The following is a 19,838-nucleotide window of genomic DNA, read 5'->3' as shown; positions in this document are numbered from 1 at the left end:
AGCGCCTGTGTAAAAGCCGACGCGCTTCACCGCCTGGTTGTTGATCGACGGTCGACGCTCTGTTCGCCGCTATCAGTGTATTGCTGTAGTTTGACTTTCAGTTTCTCGGCCACAAGCTCGGCCAAATAAAGAGTTTCATGTCGGACGTGCTGACTGCTGCCTTCGTCAACATCACGACCCCGTGACAATATATTAAACAATATTCATTAGTCAAGATCATCATGAATGACATGATGAAGATAGTCGATTGATGACTGTCCCTTCTGTGACACTGGAGTTAAGCAAAAATGCCTTCGTCCTGTGATCTGTATAGGCTTCGTGCAGACGTAACTCCGCTGCCCGAGCGAAGGCGTCCCTAGTGGTAAGATGCACAGATTTGGAGGGATGCTCTCACGCGCTCGCAGTGGGGTGGTTTTGTGTCGGTTTCGCTGTTCGTAGGAATGCCGAACTCCAGGAATAATTGCTGCATTGTTGGGTGCAATAACACCTACAGGAATTATCTGGACACGCGTTTTTACCGAGTTCCATTTAGAGAATATGAACGGAATCGGCGTGAACGGTGGATCGCACTCGTTCGATGAGAAAAGTGAGTTTTGTGAATAGATGGGGTATTTTTTTTTCTGGGCTTGCATTTGCCCGTGATTGTTGATCTGCCGAGCAGCACCTCTTTCACGACGCCGTGAACGTGCCCCGCTTCGAGGAGGTCCCTGCCCTTCTTCAGGTGAGCTCCTCGGAAGAAACTATCTATATCACGTAGCTCTCTGAATCCAAACGTAATATTAATTGGCATGCTTTGCAGTGCCATGGCAGAAAAACACGAGCCGCGACGACGAACTCGGCTGCACTGGTTAAGTCGGCGCAGATATTGGAGTGCCACGGCCGTTCGATGGAAAGCGTTTTTTTCATTCAGGGGCCGTGACAGTGAGATTTCTGGTATCGCCAGTTTCAAGCTGCCGCTGAGTTCGGTGCCGCGTTAGCCCGAGGGTGATAAGCTGTGCTTGTTTAGCGAGCGAGGTGGCCCGCGTTACACGTGCGCAGTTTCGCTCAACGGGCTCGTCACCTTCGTTGTCTTCCCCCACGTCATGCATTTTATGTTGCCGCGTTCGCCTGAGGACACACGAGGTCTGACGAAAAGAAGCACACGCGCTAACGCTACGTTCTGTGACAGCCGCTAAAAATTTGTCGTCTTTTGGAAGCAAACGGGAAATAAAACGCCTCAAGCGAAGCACCAATGCACGGCGCAGTGGCTTGCCGCCGCCTGCGTCGTCTGCTCCCTTATCCCGCCAAATCTATTGCCGTGGCCGCTTTGGCGCTGGAGGCAGCGCGCGACTGTGGCGGCTCCTAACGTATGCATGGTGCCCATAGCGTCCAGTAAAACCTTGGGCTACATGCATCTTGGTTATTCGATGATTAAACCTGGGAAACATTGCCCCTGTCTGTTTCAATGTTCCTTTGAGGTTTCCTTTTTTGATCGGCGCTTCTTACTCAAAAAATCTTCAAAAAATATTCGGTATTTCTAATCTTCATTATTCCATTCGTTATTCGAAATTTTCGAATAGTCGCACACCTTTATGGTGAGTAAAGTGGCCACTGTCCAATCAGCGCACTCCTGGGTATCTTCATTATCGGCATATCTGCTAAGATAGGCAGATCAGGAGTAGATAGCCAGACCGTTAAAAGACCGGAGTGGAAGGATTCCTCGGATTGGCCGGGTCGAATCGCGCATAGGAAGATTTATCCCCTGTCGTTGAACAACTTAAAACGTAAATTAGAAACAAAACAAAAGCCACGTGCAGATATTTTTCCTGCTCACTTTGCCCTCTTTGCGGTTTCGCATTCGCCAACCTCTCGCGCCATGTCAGCGCAACGGCGTGATCTGGCCCGCCCGTCCCATTTTTCACTGCTGCTAGCGGTTGTTTTCCGGAGGTTTGCTCACCGAGAGGACTAAGTTGAACCCAATAGAGTTCCGGACAGTCAATGTGGCCCGGTGAGATGATTAAAGGTTTCAAACTGCACTGGGAAGCGAAACGTGAGGCTAAATAGTATTCACATAGGCCCTGATTTTTGAAAATAGGCATTTATAGGCACATAAAGGCATCTAGGCATAAAGGCCGAAAACAGTCCGGCAGCAGTGTACAAAGCGATCTGACGGCTAAAACACATCTGCAATTTTTTGCAGGAAATTTCCACGTGTACGCTTCGGTTGCACGCTACAGCAAAACCACCCTTCATCGACGTATGGCCTGCAACGCATCGAGAACCGGCATCTTGACGCTGCTAGCTTGATTGCTGGAACAAGCTGTCACGGAGTCGGCGCAGAAGGCTGTCAGCTGATTCTCGGCTGGCTTTATAAGCGCTGGGATTCTCGTCTCCCGCACAGTCCGGCAGCAGTGCACAAAGCGATCTGACGGCTAAAACACATCTGCAATTCTTTGCAGGTAAGGAAGAGGTCTCCCTCTACTACTTTCCTTGCTTTTTTGCACTGCTGCCGGACAAACATTTTTGCTTTGAAACTTGTTAGCGGAAGTTCCTATAATGAATAAGGGTGACAAGAAAGAAATCGCAACGTTAATCTCTGATTTTCAACGGGAAGTACGAGCCGAGATAAGGTCACTAAAAGATAGCCTGAAATTTTGCTGCGATACATGTGATGAAGTAAAGGAAATAGGAACCGATATTAAGGCACTAAGAGCGGAAATAAAAGAACTGGTTTCTCAGAACGAAAAACTAAAAGCCGAGAACCATCGGCTTGAAAAGAAAGTTGAAGAACTTGAGCAATATCAAAGAAGTAACAATCTTGAGATAAAGGGTGTACCAGAGGAACTTGACTCAACTGTCGTCGTGAAAAAGGTAGGTGAGCTTGTGGGCGAGCCAATATCTGACAATGACATCGACATCTGTCACAGGGTGTCGACGGCAAAAAGGAATGATCGGAACATTGTGGTCAGGCTCATCTCGCGCAACAAACGTAATGCGGTGCTCGCAAAAGCAAAGAAACAGAGGATCCTTTCTAGTCACCTCGATTACGAGGGAGCGGAAAGCGTTATTTATGTTAACGAGCACCTGACGCGACAGAACAAGCAGCTTCTTGGCGCAGCCTTAGCGAAAAAGAAATCTGCCAAATGGAAATTTGTGTGGTCAAGTGGAGGAAAAATTCTTGCGCGCAAAGATGAAACGTCTGATGTAATCCGGATAGCAAGCACAATTGATTTAGATCTCATTAGGTAAAGGAAGGAAAAGAGAAAGGAAAGGCGGTTCTTTTTTTTCCTTTTTTCCAGGTAACAGCTTTTTTTTTCTTTCTCAGTTCACCATGTCGACTATAGAAACAACAATACCAATAAATAATGATGCCTCCTTTACCATACTACACCAAAATATAAGAAGTATTAGGAACAAGCATGAAGCATTCGATGTCTTTATGAGTTCTCTTCACGCGGACATCGATGCAATACTGTTTACAGAGACATGGCTTTGTAATACTGGCATGTCTCCTGAGTTCACTAATTATAGCATAGCACGCTTGGATCGTGCAGGAAGAGGTGGAGGGTTGGCTATATACCTCCGGCAGCAATATTGTTTTCAAATGCTTGATGATCTGTCTATGAGTAATGGTGACATAGAGTGCCTAGCAATAGAAACAAATTCTTTTTTACTTGCCGTGGTATATAGACCTCCAACTGGCTATAAGCGGCATTTTCTCAGTCATATGGAACAACTCATGCATTGTTTTAATGAGATAAAAAAACCCTATTTTATCATGGGTGATGTGAACATTAACATGATGAGTGAAGAGTTGTACGCGCTTGATTTGAAAAACCTTGTAGCATCATACGGATGTCAGAATGCCATTATATATCCAACTCGTATTACCCACAATAGCTCCACGTCACTTGACGTGTGTATAACAAACCTAAATAGCTGTGATTACACCTCGGGCATACTGTGCTCAGACTTAAGTGACCACCTACCTATCTACATTTCTACACAAAACCTGCTGCATAAAACTAAACGCCCAAGGCTTGCGCGGTACAGATGCATCAATGACAAATCACTGCTTAAGTTTGCCGAATTAATTGAAAGTGCTGACTGGTCACCTGTGTATGTGCAATGCAATCCAGATAGCGCATATAATACTTTCCTAGTTATCTTGCTTGAGTGCTACGATATTGCTTTCCCGACACAACAGATCAGAACACGAAAGGGTAAGAACAGAAAACCATGGATAAACAGCGACCTCTTGAAACGAATCAAGCAGAAAAACACGCTTTTTCACAGATTTCTTGCTACTAGAGATATTGCAATACTGCGTGAATTCAAGCAATTCCGCAACAAGCTAAATAGTGACACTAGGAAGGCTAAACTTGCCTATTATGAAGCCATCTTCTCACGTATAAAATCAGAACCGGCAAAAATATGGAAACAGGTTAATTCCTTAACTGGGAGAACAGCAGCATCAAATACACCTAAACAAGTAAAAGTCAACAATATCATTCTAGAGGGCAAGGAACTGGCGAACGCGATTAACCAATACTTTGTAAATGTGGCTGTTTGTGATGAAGTGACAACACAATATGAAAATGAAACAAGTAGTTGCTTGAACTCTCTCGTACTGCACGAAGTATTACCAGAGGAAGTCTACCGATATATAAAAGAACTAAGGACAAACGTGGCGAGTGGTTATGATCACGTAAAGGTGGCTCCAGTTAAAGCCGTCGCATCTATACTTAGTCCCGTATTAGCATATCTGATAAATTATTCCTTTCTGATTGGAATCTTCCCAACAAAACTTAAGGTGGCCAAAGTTACACCCATTCATAAAGGTGGCAACACTAGTGAATTAACAAATTATCGTCCGATATCCGTATTACCTGTCTTCTCAAAAATTTATGAAAAATGTATAAATACGCCCCTTATGAAATATCTTGAGAAATACAACATCTTATCACCGCATCAATATGGTTTTCGCAAAAATAAAACCACGGAAGAGGCACTAATTGATGCAAAAAGCCGCATAATAGAAAATATTGAAAATAAAATGTTCACGTTAGGTGTCTTCCTTGACCTGCGTAAAGCGTTCGATTCTGTTGACCATCATATTTTACTGTTGAAATTAAGCCGCTATGGAATTCGAGGAGTAGTCTCTGATTTATTTAAAAGCTACTTATCATCCAGACAACAATTTGTTAGTATAGACAGTGAAAAATCCGAGTATTTAAGCATAAAGAAAGGAGTTCCACAAGGGTCCATTTTAGGCCCCGTGCTTTTCCTTTTATATATAAATGATATTACAGAGGTCCAGTATACACCCGAAATTAAAATGTTCGCTGACGACACAAGTATATTTTTCACAGGCTCCACCATTCAGGAAGTAGAAGCTTCAACAAATACATACCTCTCGAAACTTTCAGGTTGGCTAACAAAAAACAAACTAAAATTAAACACGCAAAAAACCAAATTTATTATGTTCAGGCCCATTAACAAGCGCATCAGTGATAATATAGTAATTTCGTTTAACGATCAGCGACTCGAACAAGTCAGCACACAAAAATTCCTGGGAGTCTGGTTTCACGAGCACTTATCATGGACACCGCACGTCAATAGTCTCTTGGCAGATCTAGCTCGTTCTGTAGGGTGCTTGAGTAAAATCGCTTTCCTCCTCCCTTCATGGCTATCTAAATCATTGTATTATAGCATGTTTTACTCCAAACTTCTATACGGAATGCTTGTATGGGGAACAACAACTAAGACCAATTACGACAGAATATTCATCTTGCAAAAGCGCATGCTCCGTATAATAGAAAAATATAAAGGTCATCCCAAGGACCTAGACACTCAGCCGCTTTTTCTTAAACATGAAATTCTATCTGTTAGGAAAGTATATAACCTTAAGCTGATGCAACACATTCATAAGCATAAATTACAGGATTCCTTCCCACGCATTGTATCAACAAAATACGGCTTCAGAAATTCTACCCGCAAAACCAAGAAAACACGCACGAACTATGGCAAGCAGGCTATTGATTATAAGATTGTACAATTGCTAAACCTACACGAATCGAATATAGACTTTACACTGAAAACAAAAAAAATTTAAATGTCATCATAAATCATTTCTTCTTTCGACTAACGTCATAGTGGATCCATAGGCATTTACATTTAGGAATACTTGTATACTTAGTTGATTCCCTTTTTTTTTCCTTGCTGTGAACAATGATATTAAAACAGAATCGTTTGATTCCAATATTGTTTTCTCTTTATGAAAATTATATTCCGAATGTATATTATGTAGAAAGAAGCCTGTTTCTAGTAAAACATTTTTGTGTATGTGTGCAGAAGTAAGCACGTTCTGAATGTATAAATCTTTGTGAATGTATATGTATGAAAAAAAAACATGAATATGATAGCATAAAACCAAGTAATATCTCATAATACTGAAATGTGTATAATATGAGTATAATATGTCACTTATTTGTATATGTGTATGTTACTGATGTGTAAATGTGTATGATGTGGCACTGACGCAGACTGTATCAGGAGGTCAAGACCTCGTCAGGCTATTCAGCCTTTAGTCTTTGCCTCCCGCAGGGAAATTTTGTATTTTTTTCCTGCAAAATAAACAATGTTCAATGTTCAATGTTCAATAGGCATTTATAGGCACCATAAACATCTAATTGGTGTTCATACGTCAAAGTGGGGTGATATATAGGGCGCAAGGAACAAAAAATTCAGTTGTCTAAAATCCGTTCTCTGGTGATCAGATGTCTAAGAGTTTTAATCAGTGAAAACCGCGCGCCATGAAGAAGAATAAACAAACAGGCGCGCCATTAAACGGCCATTCTTATTCTATGTCGCAGGTTAGCGACAGGTTTGTTTCGTGCCATGCTTGAACGTTGTTATTAAACGCGAAGCATTTCTTAGCGAACCTCTGGCACTTTGAGCGTTTCTATCTATCTATCTATCTATCTATCTATCTATCTATCTATCTATCTATCTATCTATCTATCTATCTATCTATCTATCTATCTATCTATCTATCTATCTATCTATCTATCTGTCTGTCTGTCTGTCTGTCTATCTATCTATCTATCTATCTATCTATCTATCTATCTATCTATCTATCTATCTATCTATCTATCTATCTATCTATCTGTCTGTCTGTCTGTCTGTCTGTCTGTCTGTCTGTCTGTCTGTCTATCTATCTATCTATCTATCTATCTATCTATCTATCTATCTATCTATCTATCTATCTGTCTGTCTGTCTGTCTGTCTGTCTGTCTGTCTGTCTGTCTGTCTGTCTATCTATCTATCTATCTATCTATCTATCTATCTATCTATCTATCTATCTATCTATCTATCTATCTATCTGTCTGTCTGTCTGTCTGTCTGTCTGTCTGTCTGTCTGTCTGTCTATCTATCTATCTATCTATCTATCTATCTATCTATCTATCTATCTATCTATCTATCTATCTATCTATCTATCTATCTATCTGTCTGTCTGTCTGTCTGTCTGTCTGTCTGTCTGTCTGTCTATCTATCTATCTATCTATCTATCTATCTATCTATCTATCTATCTATCTATCTATCTATCTATCTATCTATCTATCTGTCTGTCTGTCTGTCTGTCTGTCTGTCTGTCTGTCTGTCTGTCTGTCTATCTATCTATCTATCTATCTATCTATCTATCTATCTATCTATCTATCTATCTATCTATCTATCTATCTATCTATCTATCTATCTATCTATCTGTCTATCTGTCTGTCTGTCTGTCTGTCTGTCTGTCTGTCTGTCTGTCTGTCTGTCTGTCTATCTATCTATCTATCTATCTATCTATCTATCTATCTATCTGTCTGTCTGTCTGTCTGTCTGTCTGTCTGTCTGTCTGTCTGTCTGTCTGTCTGTCTGTCTGTCTGTCTAGCCGCCTACGTCTGGGTGCTCTCATAATCGCCTCCTTAACTTGGTGTTGGCCAAAATTTGCATGGGAGCGTAAGAGGATTTGACGAATATGACTGTCGGGTCATTACACTGATAACGTGAAAATCCTGTCGCGTACGTCGTCAAACCCTTTCCACTGGACAGGTGTGGCACATACCCGTTTACCACAGGCCGCGGTTTACGGGTATGCGCCACAGGTGATTGACAGTTTATATCTACCCAGGAACGGCGAGAACAGACATTGGTAGTTTAAATGCGAGAGCGTTAAGAAAAACCAACATCGGCAGCGTTGACCGGACGAATGGAAAGAATGAAAATTAGGATCCCAGCAGGAATGGAACCCAAGCATTCTGCGTGGCAGTCAGGTATTCTACCACAGAGCCACGCCAGGTCTATAAACTGGTTTGGAAAAACAGCCTACGCAGGCGTAATATCGATGCAACGCGTCAATTGTGGTTGTGGTGCTTGCTATCTAATTTTACAGAAAAGCAATAAACAATACGTGATACTCCTACGATGTGCACTCCTACGATACAGGCATCATATCAGATTAAAGTCTGTGGCTCCAGTGCTGGCTCCGCTTTTGTAGCAGTCTAATATACATTAGATTTGTATTCCTATGATTCCGCAAGCTATTTTGAAGCATTTCTCGACCCCGGACGAATACATGATTGAAAGTTACGTATGATATCCACATCATCGCACCGTAAAGTGCACTTAGTCCGCCAGAACGACGCAGTGTCCTCTTCATTTCTTACGAGGCTGGGCGATGGCCTCATGCTAACCGAGGATGATGCCAGATTGATTGACAGCCGCCTTGTAGACTAGGCTACGTAGGCCACGTACGCCCAGGTAGTGTACGAATACGACAAGCGCCATCCACTGATGTTGGTCTACGTAGCACTATCCTGGCCTACAAGCCTCGATGGCCTATACCTAACCTACGCGAAGGGTGACTTCGGGTTCCGAGATGTCGCCGGCTCTATCGACAGACAATTTGTCGACAAAATGACCGACGCATCCATGAATTCCAACAGCTGTACTATCAGCTGTACAGCTGTACTAACAGCTGTACCGCGATTACGACCGGATCCTATAACAAGTCATGACCAGCTGCTGGTGCTCACTGATCACGGAGATGATGACCTTGTTCAAGAACTGTCAAGAAATTGTTCCACATATGCATACGGGCTCGTGAAACGTGCGTGCGTTATCCATCATAAGGGACAAGTATAAGCACTACATATCAGCTTACCGCTTCTGGTGTTGGTAATACCCACTTTGCCGTTGGCAGTGTTACCGAACCGTAAACAACTGGTTATATAACACATATGCGGCTCTTGAACATATATATGTGCGTATGAAATTTATACAGATCTATAGCGTCATTTTGCAACTTGTCGCTCAGTAAAAAAAATTACGCCCCAGTCACCTTCCCGTCGCATGCTTCGCATAACACCGACTCCCACGGTACGTGGGATCTGCCGAATTTTTTTATTTGTAGATATCCTGTAAAACGACGCCGCTGGTCTCCGGATCTATAAAAAGACACCGTAAGTCTGTTTCAGTACTCACTTGGCTACGCAGTGAGCAGGAGCCAGCACGTGCTTGAGTGAGATCAGGGTGGCGGCACAGAAGTAGCGCTTGGACCGTCCCACTTTCTTCGCCAGGGTTGCCTGCAAATTACCAAAGGGCTGATTAATTGCGACGAAACGGCAATAAGATTATGAGCAACACCGCAGTGTATTATTTTCACCACGTGGGGTTCTTGGCGACGCGCTAAAATCTCACCTCTCCGGATCGAAATGCGGCCGTGACTGGGAATCGTCGAACTTTGTGGCGCTTGCTAGGCGATGTGCAGTAAACGCGATTAAATGTTTGTTCTTTGCTCTTGTGCACACCAAAAACTGCTAGAGTTGTAAGAAACTTAATGCAATAGCTAACGCTGCAAGAAAATCAATGAAGAATAGGCCACAAACCAGGCTTTATTCAGTGTGATGCACGACTTCAATCAATCAATCAATCAATCAATCAATCAATCAATCAATCAATCAATCAATCAATCAATCAATCAATCAATCAATCAATCAATCAATCAATCAGTCAATCAATCAATCAATCAATCAGTTTATTATCATGATATAAAACAATGTTACAATGAGTAAAATATACAGACGAGGGTCCCAAAGTACACGACAGCAACGGGACCCTCGGTGATGATTAGAAACGAATAAAACAAGGATAAGCAAATGTTAGAATCATAGAAACAATAAACGAAGCAGGATGAAAAACAAAAAGGCATGGAATCAAAAAACAAATAATGAATACAGTATAAAGCAACACAAAAAAGACCGATCAACTATTTAACAGGTGCTCTTTTAATGAGTTTTTAAATGAATTTAAAGAAACTTTACATTTTAGTGAAGTGGGCAAATTATTCCATATGGAGATGGTACAGGAGAGAGAAGATGATTTACCATAGTTGGTATGAACCTTAGGAAGTGAAAAGTTATTGTTAGCCGCAACCTTGGTTGTGTTAGTATTAACTAACATCTTGGGATCAATAAAATTAGCAGAAAGTTGATTTCTTATTGGTTTGTGCAAAAACATAATTAGATTAAATCGAAATAGGTTGCTAACAGTTAAGATGTTATTGCACTGAAGAAGGGAAACGGCGCTACTCTCGCGAGAGCAGTTAAAAATAACGCGAAGAGCTCGATTTTGTAGATGTTGTATGGATGAAAGATGACACTGGTAAGTATTCTCTCATGATGCGATGCCATAAGTGATATGAGAATGAATGAATGCGAAGTAATGAGAAAGGAGTGCTTTATGAGAAAAATATGAGCGAGCTTTGAGTAATGCGCGAATGCCGAATGCTGCCGTTTTTCTAATGTGAGCAATATGGAGAGCGAAGGTAAGGTTAGCATCGAGGTGAACACCAAGAAATGATACTCTGTCGCTGACATTAATCAAATGAGAGTCAACTGTGATTGCTGGTGAGGAGATTACCTTGCGTTGAGCTGATCTAAAAACCATGAACTTATATTTATTTGGATTAATAATAAAAACTTTTCCTGGCACCACTTTGACACGCTACGAAGTACAGCATTTAATTTATTAGTGACGGTATCAATACAGCAAAGGAAATGGTAGTATCGCCAGCATATAAAACGCAGTGAGCCATGTGTATAATGTCAGGAAGGTCATTAATGTAAAGTAAAAAAAAAGTAACGGACCCAGTAATGGCCCTTGAGGAACCCCTTGATTTATTGTGTTACTAGAGGAAAATGAGCCCGATATGTAAACAGTATGCTTTCTGTTAAGAAGGCAACTGTTTAGAAATTTGAGGGATGGACCTGTAATACCGTATGCTTCGAGTTTCTTGGATAAAATGAGATGATTAATGGTATCTAATGCCTTTGTGAAGTCCAAGAAAACTGACCCAACTACAAATCCAGAATCAATGGAGCGCTTGATGAAGTCTGATAGGTAACGAAGAGCAAGGTTAGTATAACTTCCAGCGCGAAAGCCAAATTGACAGGGTTTCAATATATTAAATTTATCCAGGTACTTGTTTAACCGAATTATAAATAGTTTTTCGATGAGTTTACTCAAGAAAGAAAGAGTACAGATGGGGCGATAGTTGGAAGCAGATTGCTTATCACCCTTTTTAAAAATCGGAAGAACTTTAGCTATCTTTAGAGATGTGGGGAAACTGCCATGCTTGAACGTAAGGTTTATAATTATAGAAAGTGGTTCAGAAATAATGGCTACTACACGTTTCAAGTGTCGTGCTGAGATTTTATCTATACCAGGGCCGGTTTCTCTGAGACATTTGATTGCTGAGGACACGTCGTCAGGGCTCACGGGGAAAAGAAAAAAAAAGAATGATTACAACGTTGCAGATTACAACTAGAATTGCTATGTTTTTGACTGACAATTTCGAAAAAATAATTACTAAAAGCATCAGCAACACTTTCAGGGTTATCATGTGTAATGTCTTTATATGTCATTTTCTGCAAAGGTGAACTATGTGATGATCGATTTAGGAAATCGTTTCAGAGTTGCCATTGTCTTTTAGAGTTGTTTTTTTCATTAGATATTTGGTCATCATATCTTTTCTTGGCATTTTTCAAAAGACACGAAAAAACATTCGAGTACTTTTGATAGCGTGAAGCTAAAGCAGTGTTAAATGGTTGTCTTTTGACTTTTCTGTACATGTCATCTTTTTTACGCATACGTTTTAGCAATCCCTGAGATAACCATGGGTTCTTAGGATATTTGTACTCCTTTTTACATTTGACTGTTTTAGAACACTCTTCTACGGCTTTAAGGAAAATGGAAGAAAACTTGTTGAAAGCCTGGTTTACATTACAAAGTGCAGTAACACTGGACCAATGAGTTTCAATAATGGCATTGAAAAATGATTCCTGGTCAAGTATGGAAGTAACACGCGTGGGTGCATCAAATGGCTTGAAGACGTTGAAAGTAAGAAATATGGGAGAATGATCAGTGATGTTCACGTCCATTACTCCTGCAGAGGGAGAGGGCGAGAAATTACAGATGGCATGATCAAGCAATGAAGCAACACCAGAAATTGGACATCTAGTAGGAGATGAAATAAGAGACTCAAAACCGCATCCACTGAAACAGTCAATATATTCTGTGTATGCACAATTGTCTGTGTTAAGCAAGTTGATGTCACCAACTAAGACAATGCGCTTGCCTTCCGATGATAACTGATGCAAAATGGCATCCAGGCGAGAAATGAAATCCCTAACATTCGAAGAAGGCGAACGGTAAATACAACCCAGAATAACGTTGTTATCATCGTTTAAAAAAGAATTATCTAATTCAATCCACACGGATTCGCAATGCGAGATGCCTAAGGAAAGATCTTGTCGACGGGTGTAGGACAGATCTGAGGCGATAAATATTGCTGAGCCACCATAGCTGCCTGAACAACGGTGGCAGTACTCAGCTTCGTACGATGACGGGCTGAACAGATTGTTGTCATTAGAGCAGAGCCATGTTTCAGAGACGGAAATGATGGAGAAAGAATGCGTGAGTGATCTTATAAAGTTATAAATATATCCGAATTTTTGCGGAGGCTACGCGCGTTGAAATGAAACAAGGAGCGATTACTATCATCTAGCATATGTTTAGCCTCGTCAGGAGATAGCAAAGCCATGATGATAAGATGAAAGTGAACGAGTGTCCTGGACGAAAATGGGCGTAGGACTCAGTGGCTATGAAAATATACTAAGATCGCTGTCTTCGGTAATGCGATATACCCTGTCATCACCAGACTTCCGCGCCTTGATCTGACAATTGTCTGTCCACAGAAATTGCCATTTGTGCGCTTTTTTCAGAGTTAGGGCTTTAGCAAACAATCTTTTATTCTCGGGAGACAGGTGATCATTGGCATAGATTGCCTTACTTGAGCTACCGGAGAAGCCAACATCAGAAGTGTTCGGCCGGGTCTTACGCGCTTTACGAACAAAGTCGTTTTTCTTTTCACGGCAGCAGAGCCGTGCAACAATGTTCTTTTCATCTGATTTCGTTGAAACGCGATGAACTGTGTCAAAGTCACTGGGCGTGAGAGGACACTGAATAACGTCTCCGATCTGCATCACAATGGCCGCACAGTCCTCACCCTGAGTGACCGGAACGCCCTTGATTGCAACATTATTCAGCCTCGATTACTGCTCCAATTCCGCAACTCTTCTTGTACGCGGTATGCTATTTACATGCGGAGGATCGGGTAAACTTCAAGGTACGTGAACACAAGACATAGAGGACACAGGCATACACGATTGCCAACCGATAGCCTTCCCCCCCCCCCCCCCCCCCCCGGCAAGTGCGCAATGAGGAAGCGGACGACATATGACGCGTTTCAGAATGAATACCCACCAACCAGCTCAGCACGCGGTTATTCCACGGACAGAACAGTTCCAGTGAGCCTCAATAAACGTATGCTCTGCTGAAATTGATTTCGTAGCGACATCACATAGGCGGGGACAGGTGCATTATCTCTTTTCACGTGATCCATGAATTTCATTTATGCTGACCACGAGCAACACCAGTTGAAGTTTGTACTCATCCACACAGTGCCTTTTATGATCTTTTTAGTGCTAGCCTACCATAAGCGCAGTGGTGAGCGCCCTCGGGAAGATGACTAATGAGTAGAGACCGGAATTTAGGCAAATGCGTATTTTGTTCCTTGCGTTCCTATCGCCGCACTTCTACATATCAGCATGAATTAGAGGGTAAGAAGGGCGTTTGTTGTGCTTTTATAGTGCCTACAAATGCCTATTTTTGGCGGTTGTGACCAAATTTTTATAAGTGCCTATAAGGCACTGAGATCGGGTTGGTTGGTACTGTCTGTCTGTCTGTCGTGTCTTACTTTGCGCTGTGATCACAATTTAAAAAAATGGTTGGTACTGATCCAGAGTTTCTGTAAGAGCGAAGGACTGTTACGTGTCCATCGCGCTTACAGAAACTAAAGCGCCTCTAAATGCCTATTTTTAAAATCGGCGCTTATATGAACACTATTTAACCTCGACATTCGCTTTCGAGTGCAGTTTGAGACCGTTATTCATGTTACCGAGCACCAGTGACTGTTCAGAACTTTATGGGGTTCAACGTAGTTTTCTAGTTCAACTTCCTTCATTTTTGAAAGGCAGTGACAACTGTACCTTCTCGAGGGTTCCAAGGTGCAGCATTATCGACAATGTGCCGCTCGCTCCCGTGCATCTTGCAGACGCCTAAAACCAAATTGAGTGCGCGCTAGAACCAACCGCTTAATTATTGCCATCTGTGACCTAAGATGCTCAGCAAATATCAAACTACAGGGACAACTTGAACGAGCCCTGATCACTTTAAACGTTGAAATAAAACGCTTGCGTTTCCGAGCAGCTTCTGAGCAGTTTCCTGCAGCATGTTGACATGCAGGGCATTTATTTTTTCGTTCCTTGCACGTTTTGAAATTCAGCTTAACTTGAAGTAGAGGTAATATTTTGGTGAGCTAATACTGCTTGTTTTATAGTTCGAAAAGAAATATAGGCATGTTGTGAGCTTACTCCGACTTTCGGAAACCTCATTAGATACCTATAGCGCTCTTGTATAGTGCGCAGTGCAAAATACGCGCTATTATTGGTTCCGTTGCGTTCGCCAGCATTCGGAAGTATTCCTACGGTTACACGGTACTTTTAACTCAGCTTATTTTATTTGCAAAGTATTCTAATAGGTTTAATTTTCAGAAACAGTTGCACTGCATGTGTGGAATATCACCAAACAGAGTACAGGGGGTATGCGAAGAAACACGAACAGCGTGGCGCGCTATTTTCATCACTCTCTGACCTTGGTAACAATAAAAAGATGCTGGATGGCTCCTGATTGTATCTTGAATGACTGTAGTGGTTTTTAACGCGATAGCGTTAGAGAGCTCGTGCCGCAGAAATTCCGGTGTCTATGACGGCGTCGCTTGTGAGCGAAAAATCGTCCGTGACCAAAAAATCGAGAAAGATGCAAATAAAACAAACAATAAAAATCTTCGGTCCCACTGAGGACCGAAACCGGGCAGTTTGCGTGGCTAGCAGGTGTCCTCCCACAAAGCCACGACGTTACTTGCAACTGCTTCGGAAAAAACACTACATAAATGCCATGTAGTGGAAGGAGTCTCCTTAACGCATTTAATGTTATATGGCAGAAGTGCACAATCGCGCAAGGCGACGCTTAACTGCATCAACTGTTTCAGTGCGATTTTCGTGTGTGAAACACTTTGAAGTACATAGGCATGTGAAGACCAGCTTCACACTTTTAGCACTGCCATCGGCTCTTGGACTTCTTGCCGTGGGCCTTGGAAACTAAGTACAGCCTTGAAGGATTGTTCTTTATTTTGTTCGGCAGGTGTCACGATGAAAATGAGCCCATTCGGCGATTTTAGGCGCATTGGCAAGGCCATCCAGCTACGTTTTCTCTGCGACGCCATGCTTCGAAAAAGCCGGTATAGTGCACCCATCGCCGTTAAAAATCATGCTACACACACACACACACACACACACACACACACACACACACACACACACACACACACACACACACACACACACACACACACGCACACACACACACACACACACACACACACACACACACACACACACAAAATAACGAACAGCTCCAAAATCGACACCTATGTCCATCTAGCGGAAAACATATTAAACAAACAGCAAATATTATGGCCTCCGAGATGGCGGGCGCGGAGGCCATGCGACTACAGCAGAGCCCTTGCTCATCGATGGGTGTCGGCGGAAGATTCACGTCAAGTATACGATCTCATGTCAGGGCTGTCTTGGCGACGCTGACGGTTGGCCTCCGCTTCTCGAGCTCGAAGTTGTGCGTCATTTTGGCGTCGTTCACGCCTGTTATCGGCTTCCCGCGCTCGTATTCGGGGATGCATATCACGGTGACGACGTTTTCGTTTCAGCTTTCCTGGCTCTCAGCAAGGCATCTTCGTGGCGTTGTTGGAGTTTGACCCCCGCTTTCCTGGCCAGACCACGTCGCGCGCGCGCGTGCGTCTGTGTCCATGTGCGCGTGCGTGTGTGTAACAACAGACATTATTAAGTATGCACTTAGTGGTTGAAGTGCGCACTTGGGGCCCGAATTCGCTATCGCCTTTAACTCTTAAAGGCGAAGCTTAAGGGCCCTCTCACGCTAGCGGCACGGCAACTCGCCATTTGCCGTTTGACGTTCTCAGGCTGCCGTGCGCAAGCCATTTCGTTCGCCCACGTCAGCCGGCATGCTGGGAAATGAGCACCCTCACGTAATAGGCAAGCGGTGAGAGGGAGGAGCGGCGTCCGAGGAGGTTGGCTTGTGGACGCTAGACGGGCGCGCTCGTCAATTTTTGTTTTTTGTTCATCAGCCCACCAAAAAAGGAAATGAAACAGGAGCATCATGGGAAATGAGCCTCGAGCGCGAGGAGCAAGCGGCTTCAGAGGAGGTTGGCTTGTGAACGCTAGGCGTGCTCCCTCCTATATTTTTTCTTTCCTCCATGTTGCCAGGCATGGTTCCAGAAGTCAGTAGAGCGTTTTAGCCTGTCCAGCATTAAACAAAGCGTCGCGTACAACTAAATAAAGTGTCCCCAAGCTGGCGCCAGGTCAAGTGGCGCCAGCTATGAAGGACTAGAAACAACTAGCAAACACATATTCCAAGTCCTCCGAGCATTCGGAAGCGCCTATCTCGACTCGCTAAGCCTACAGCATCGATTATTTGAGTATGGCTCTCCAAAACGGGGCCGTATTGGTAAAAATACTTTGATGTCGAAGCTTCAGGACATGAATCTAAAGCAAATGGAAGCATTAGTTCAGAGCTTACACGCTGGAGCACACGGCGGCCACTTGATAGATTCGAGTTGGAGGACAACTGCTTTTAGCAGTGCGGCCATGTTTTTCGGAGGCATCGCAGCAGTAAGCGGGCCGACGCGCCGATGCGTTCTTGTCATCTGTGCAGTGGACATTTGGAAAATGCGTTCGCCGAATTCCTCACCCCTCAGGTCATCGCCGCCTACAACCCGCACCGCGACGGAGTAGAAAGGAGGGCTTCTGAACAATAGGGCGCACCTGGCCGAGAGCTAAGCTCATGAGCTTTGAAAGAGGCATTCGTGGGTCTACAATCACTGCTTCGCGTTCGATGCTGAGCCTTGCTGCAAACAAAGGCCACAGAAAAAACGTCTTCCCTTCAACCTCTACCCGCGGGAGTAAATGCAACTGTTCGTCCCCCCATTAGTCTTTTCCGAGGTATGTCTAGTCCTCCGAATTTGCACACGACACGCACTTCGCGACAGTTGGTCCTCTCGCGGACTAACGACACGATTTGAGGACTAAAGCTGACTTTACTCCCCCTTCGGCCGGTTTTTTTCTTAGAGTTGCGCTGTCTATAGACAGCGCAACGCGTTAAACACGGACAGAAAGAAGAAAAAGACACAGGATTGACCAAAAGTCATGCAAAGGAAGCGCTGTGTCCTTTTATTCTTTCTGTCCGTGTTAAACCCGTTGCGCTGTCAATTATTTTACTATGAAGGGTAAGCTGCTTCCGATATACATACACAAATGCGAAATCACGTTGCCAGAGTTCGCTTCAAAACCTGATGGAGTCCTCGTGCAAGTCCGAAAAATCACCGAGAATAAGCACGCGTTCTGCACTAAAAAGAGACATCGGTACTGCCTACTAGTGACACTGGTTATGGACATCAAAAATTAAAACGCATATAATGAACCCTCTGATACACTTTTATCGCGAGGGCCTCGATGCTTATATTTGCGAGTGAATCTCCCAAATAAGTCATTTTTTTGTCAACTTTGCAAGCATTTTTCTGAATACACGTTCCTTTGCATAAGTTCAAAATAATTTTAGCAGATTCTATATGACTGGTAAATGACCTTAAAAATGTTCGCGACCGAAACACTGCCGCCGTTTTTACGAAAATTGTCCGAATGTGCATGTTTTCTTGCTTCATTGCTAAGCCTATTTAAGCCAGAAAATAAATATACGGTTTTATTCGGGGCGTGACGTGAAAGAACAATGATAGTACAATGCTTTAAAGCGCAATGTGCCGTTATACCCAGTTTCGAGGTTGAATACGCATAATTTATTCCCACCAAACTTTTCCTTCTGCGGTCACGTAACTAGATAATCTTTTTCAACGAAAATACTTCACTAAAATCGCTGTCACACAGTTACCTTCTAGCTTTATTCTTTTTTTAACAGAACGAGGTGGTCGGTGGTAACGATGAAAGGTCGGCCATATATGTAGGGGCATAGGTCGGCAAACAATGTGGAGCTCACTCAGACTCACTCATGAAACATATTTTGCCCTTAGAGCAGACTCATAATCAGACTCGCCAAAATTTACCTCAAATGGACTCACTCGGACTCAGACTCACTGAAATTTTTCTCAGCCGGACTCACTTGGACTCAAACTCACCAAAACATTACTCACTCGGACTCACTCAAACTCAGACTCCCGAGTATATCTGAGTCTGAGTGAGTCGACTCATGAGTCCGTTAGGGTATAATTGGCTTTTTTGACCATGGTGTCAATGCTCTTTAACACCAATATCTCGCGTATTTGGTGTTATACTTGGCGCCTTTTGATCTCGAACCTTAAAATATGAGTTATCAGTGGGTGCAATGAAGTAAGGACATTTTTATTGAAAGTGGTGACTCACACAAGATATTTTTATCAAGAACTTCCCGTGAAACAGTTTGGGGAGGGGGGGGGGGGAGCGGGGGGTCAACCTGCGCCCCCCGCCTCCTTCTACGTAACTCACGCGTCTGATTAATAAATAATGAGCGGGCGTATGAACGCTAGTGCTCTGAAGCATGTGTGAGTCGGCGGGAGTATAAACGTCAGCCGACATAAGGCTGATAGTAATGCTGAAGTTGCGAAGATAGAACTATAGGTCGGCAAACAAGTGTGGAGCTCACTCAGACTCACTTAAGAAATATACTTTGCGCTTAGGGCGCACTCGGACTCAGACTCACCTGAACTTCCCACTACCGGAATCACTCGGACTCAGACTCACTAAAATTTTTCTGATCCGGACTCACTCGGACTCGAGCTCACCAAAATATTACTTAGCCGGACTCACTGAGACTCAGGCTCAAGGCTCGATCTCAGTCTGAGTGAGTCGACTCATGAGTGAGTTTGCTGACCTATGTGTGGAGGCGGCATTTACCAACTGCTCATACAAACGCCAGGCACTCTCGCTGAGTAATAGAGTAATTGCGTTCGGCAGGGGAAAGGAGCCGGCTGGCATACGCAAGATCTCGATCATGACCTGATTGATGCTGAGCTAGCACAGCGCCAATCCCGTAGCCACTAGAGTCAGTGCGGACCT

General features: G+C 43.3%; 1 protein-coding gene across 1 annotated transcript in view; it reads right to left on the bottom strand.

The window, feature by feature from the left end:
- Nucleotides 1-19,838, bottom strand: part of LOC119400572 (proline-rich protein 36) — a 342,207-nt gene that overhangs the window by 87,305 nt on the left and 235,064 nt on the right. The window contains exon 5 of the mRNA XM_037667633.2: nt 9,508-9,608. Coding sequence (XP_037523561.1) covers nt 9,508-9,608 — 101 coding nt within the window. The remainder of the gene's footprint in view (nt 1-9,507; nt 9,609-19,838) is intronic.

Source organism: Rhipicephalus sanguineus, chromosome 7 (assembly GCF_013339695.2).
Source record: "Rhipicephalus sanguineus isolate Rsan-2018 chromosome 7, BIME_Rsan_1.4, whole genome shotgun sequence".
Taxonomy (NCBI): domain Eukaryota; kingdom Metazoa; phylum Arthropoda; class Arachnida; order Ixodida; family Ixodidae; genus Rhipicephalus; species Rhipicephalus sanguineus.
Note: the sequence above shows the minus strand (reverse complement) of the source record. Positions and strands in the feature narration are given on the sequence as shown.